The sequence below is a fragment of the Adiantum capillus-veneris genome, chromosome 27 (assembly GCF_014529385.1).
Source record: "Adiantum capillus-veneris isolate H3 chromosome 27, ASM1452938v2, whole genome shotgun sequence".
Taxonomy (NCBI): Eukaryota; Viridiplantae; Streptophyta; class Polypodiopsida; order Polypodiales; family Pteridaceae; genus Adiantum; species Adiantum capillus-veneris.
Genome location: NC_140957.1, coordinates 17,368,776 through 17,373,013, shown reverse-complemented (window position 1 = coordinate 17,373,013; position 4,238 = coordinate 17,368,776). Strand labels below are relative to the sequence as shown.

The following is a 4,238-nucleotide window of genomic DNA, read 5'->3' as shown; positions in this document are numbered from 1 at the left end:
GCCTGCGTTTCGAAACCCTAAGGAAGCCTCAGGCGAGTCTCCCCCTGGGCGAGGGCGGCCCTGTGGGGGGGCGTCACTGCTCATGCGCCGCCCAAGAACCGAGGTAATAGCCCACTGTTGCTCCCGCCGACTTTCCCAAGGCCCGAGCTCCACTGAAGCTATCGCTGCTACTGGCGCTACTACCGACATCGACACCAACCCCTGCCACACATGCTCGAGCTCCACTGAAGCTATCGCTGCTACTGGCGCTCCTGCCGACATCGACACCAACCCCTGCCGCACCTGCCCGAGCTCCACTGAAGCTATCGACACACACCTGCTCTGCCAACCCGACCACTCCTACCGCCGACCCGACTACACAGAGCCCCTGCCGCCAACCCACTACACAGAGAGCCTTTCACTGCCATCCACTTAATTGAAACCAAACCTAAGCCTTACTTTAAAATAAAATAAGCCCTGTTCTCTTGGCCGAGTACCCACCATGGACACTCGGGCCACATCTCGAGGGAAGCCCACGTTTGCCAGCATCGTGGCAACACCCCCAAAGGTGGACAGTATGGCCCAGCTGCAAAACGAAGTCGACAGACTTTGCATGGAAAATAGAGCTTTGAAGGAAAGACTCGCAGCCATCGAGTCCCGACTCACCACAATGGAGAACTCTAATGAGGGAGAGATGGAAGAGAAGGAAATCAAGCCCAATACGGAGGTAGACATCACCTTCATAGAGAAGGTCAAGACTCAAGTGCAGGATGCCATCTTCCGCAAAGTTGAAGTTCGTGTGGCGTCCACGCTACGCGAACGACAGCGACAAGATGCTCTTGCTCTCAATGTTCGCATCGGCGGGCTCCCGAGTGATTGGCAAGGAAAGGAGGACCCCAAGTTCCATGAGTCCTTCGATCGCATCCGAACAACAACCCCCATGATACAATGGGATCTAGGAACAATCACCACCCTTGCTCACGAGCATCACACCAACCATGCAATTCTTACCTTCAAGACCAAAGCAGATCAAGTCAAGCTCCTTGAGCAATCAAAGCTTCTCAAGGACACAAAAATTTGGTTTGCTGAAGATCTTACACCCACCCAACTCAAACAGAAGAAGGATGAACTCCAAAAGATGCGAGAAGCGCGCATAGCAGGGAAATGGGCAGTGTATCGAGGAGGTAAAGCCATCATCCAGGAGTTCCGAACTCCCAAATCTACTCCCTCCTCCTCACCTACCTCATCTTAGGTTTTGTTTTGTTCATCCCACCTTATCTTTTTCACTCTCCACCCTTCGATGGACCCTCAGTCCTTAACTGATATGTATCAGATGGAATCCTTTGTACCGTTTTGCTTCTGGTCCCATAGGTCACATATGACCTCCGTGGACGATAATTCAATATCTCTCTCTCTCTCTCTCTCTCTCTCTCTCTCTCTCTCTCTCTCTCTCTCTCTCTCTCTCTCTCTCTCTCTCTCTCTCTCTCAGAGACACCCTTGCTTCACGTCGACCAAGGTAGTGCCAAGCACGATGCGTTGTTTCAACAACCCCTGACTAACAATATGATCGTGGTTTCACATGCGCATATCAATATTTTGTGTAATGCCACATGCCTTCAAGGTGCAAGCATATGTGATGCCCACCCTCTGCACCTATTGAAAACAACTCAAAGCTTTCATGACCCTCAATGTTGCCTTCAAGATGCAAGCATATGTGATTGTTGCATCTAGCGAGACACCTTGGCTTCACATATCAATATCTTGCGTAATGCCACATGCCTTCAAGGTGCAAGCATATGTGATGCCCACCCTCTACATCTGCTGAAAACAACTCAAAGCTTTCCTGACCCTCACTATTTCCTTCAAGATGCAAGCATATGTGATTGCATCTAGCAAGACGCCCTGGCTTCACATCCACAAAAAACAGCTTGGAGCTTCTTTGTGCAGCCCAAGTTGGGCATATCCCGCAATCCGTGCATTCCAAGAGACGACATCCCAGATAGGAAGCTCCTCAAGCACTTTTTGTGCTTTATGAAGTGCACATGCCTTCAAGGTGAAAGCGTACGTGATCGCATTTGGAGAGATGCTCTCTCTCTGTAGCTGTTAAAATATCCCCGGAGCTCCCTGGGCCTCACCGTTGTCTTCAAGATGCATCTCTCTCTCTCTCTCTCTCTCTCTCTCTCTCTCTCTCTCTCTCTCTCTCTCTCTCTCTCTCTGAAATGGATCACCCGATGTGACGGTCCGAGGCTACACACACAAAGAGAGGGATCCCTAACACCGAGCAAGATTTTCCGAGCAATCTCTAAATCGAGCAAAAGAGCAAGCTACAATAACAAAAAAGCAAGGAGATCTATTAATTTTTAGTACACAAACCAAGGGATCTTTTCACGTGATTTTAGTATTTTGTTGTAGCTTATATATATACAATCACTAAAAGGTACACACTAATCTAGCAATGCCCAAAATTGAAATTTTGTGATATGTCAATAGAAATATATATAGTGCTATTACAATGTATGGAACTTCAGAACGACTGCCTTTGAGTTGCAAGTCCTCTAATATGCAAGTATAATGAGCTAGTGATGGCTGTAACATAGAAATATTTAGTATGGACTTTAGTGATGCCTTGAAGCCAGTTAGATGGAAGGTACGTGTCACAATAGAAATGCTGCCGAACGAGGATGAGAGTCTCCCCCTCCCTCTCTCTCTCTCTCTCTCTCTCTCTCTCTCTCTCTCTCTCTCTCTCTCTCTCCCCCCACACACACACACACGCCGGCGTGCACCCTTGAAGGCAGTTTAGATGGCAGCCATGTGTCGTGATAGAAACGTTGCCGAATACAAATCGCTGGGGAAGATGAGCTATAACACGGGTGTGCTGAGAAGTTGGCAACGCGTGTGGAGGCCACCAAAGCTGAGTCCAAGGAGAGCCAATTTCAGACGAGGTTCCCTATCCTTGCATTCCACTAGTGTTCGGGTAGATCCATTGAGTAAATTTAACCTATATTTTTTGCAATTTATCTCTATTTTCTTAAACTTTTCAAGTGGATTTTCTCCTTCTCTATTATAAGGCTACGCTGAGGTAGACTTTTCACGAACACTACATTCCACTCTCCTATTCACACAGGGGTGGTAGTAACTCAATACGCCTAGCATAAAGAATAAAAGAACCTTTTTGAATTACGGTTTGAGGACGAAAACCAATAGAAGTAAAGCCACACACCTTGACACAAGTAGGTTTATTCAAACTAGAGGATGGAACCTGGAAAAGTTGTTTTTTTTTTGTGACGGGGACCTCGCCTCATGTTCTGTTGTAAGTTGACAATGTGCAGATTTGTTGCCGCTGCATCTTGTGAATGCCTCTCGAGGCACATGAGAAAACACACATGCACACACAGAGTGTATGTTATTTAGATTGAAGGATTCTAAAGCATTCTAATTTGTCCAGTCTCTTGCCATTGGAAAGTTACTTTGAAAAAACATTTGAATATGGAGTCTCGTTGAGTCTTGCACTCCATATATGTATATATATATATAAGCATGCTCAAGGTAAATAGAGCTTATTCTTTTCCTTTTGCAACTGAAGTGAACATGCTTGGCGGGCAAAGACTGGATCCGACCGCAAGTTTGGGGGGTTTAATTAAACCGTTAGCGTAAGCCTTTGGGAAAAATTTTGAGAAGGTTTCACTAACCTTCTCCCTTATTTTTGAGATCCTCCTCCCTCCCCTCAAGCACGCTTGAGGAGGCTTTGGATAAACTGGACCTAGCTTTTTTCGAGTCATGTTGAAATTATCACACACACACACACTCCCTTTCTCCCTCCCCCTCTCTCTGCCTCTCTCTATCACATGCTCTCACTCTAGCAGAGGGCATCGGTACATGCTACTAAAGATAGTTTTTATTAAAACTATTGTGGTAGTTCTAGAATTTTTGCAAAAGAAAAAATCAACCAATGTGAAAATGGGCATACTTCAAAATTGCAGGGTCAAAAGAAGGCACGTTCCCCATAGATATAGAAAAGGCACTCTTGAAAAGCTCCGAGTTTTAAGTTAAAAATTGAAGCATTTTCTCGTTTTTACACTAAAACTTGTCCGATTTTAGCACTTTTCTCAAGGGAAAGCTCAAGTGGAGCTAGGATTTCTCAATTGAGGCCATTAAAAATAAAGTAGACCACTAGCTTTTATAAATATTGTTTGAAATCCTCCCAATTTAAGGTTAAATTTAAAGCATTAGATGACTTTTACACAAACACTTGAAAAATT

General features: G+C 45.6%; 1 protein-coding gene across 1 annotated transcript; it reads right to left on the bottom strand.

Annotated features, from left to right (window-relative positions):
- Positions 1-73: 73 nt before the first annotated feature.
- Positions 74-483, bottom strand: LOC147421572 (uncharacterized). Its single transcript, XM_086503478.1, has 2 exons — positions 439-483; positions 74-367 (listed from the first exon to the last, which is right to left on the bottom strand). Exons 1-2 carry the CDS (start codon positions 481-483, stop codon positions 74-76), a joined length of 339 nt encoding a protein of 112 aa, XP_086359604.1.
- Between the last annotated feature and the right edge of the window lie 3,755 nt (positions 484-4,238).

Excerpts from the sequence above, each read along its gene's own strand:
- LOC147421572 (XM_086503478.1), bottom strand. The coding sequence starts at position 483 with ATGGTGGGTACTCGGCCAAGAGAACAGGGCTTATTTTATTTTAAA. Across the intron at positions 368-438 it reads AGGGCTTATTTTATTTTAAA|GGGCTCTGTGTAGTCGGGTC; the intron begins GTAAGGCTTAGG and ends GGTTGGCGGCAG.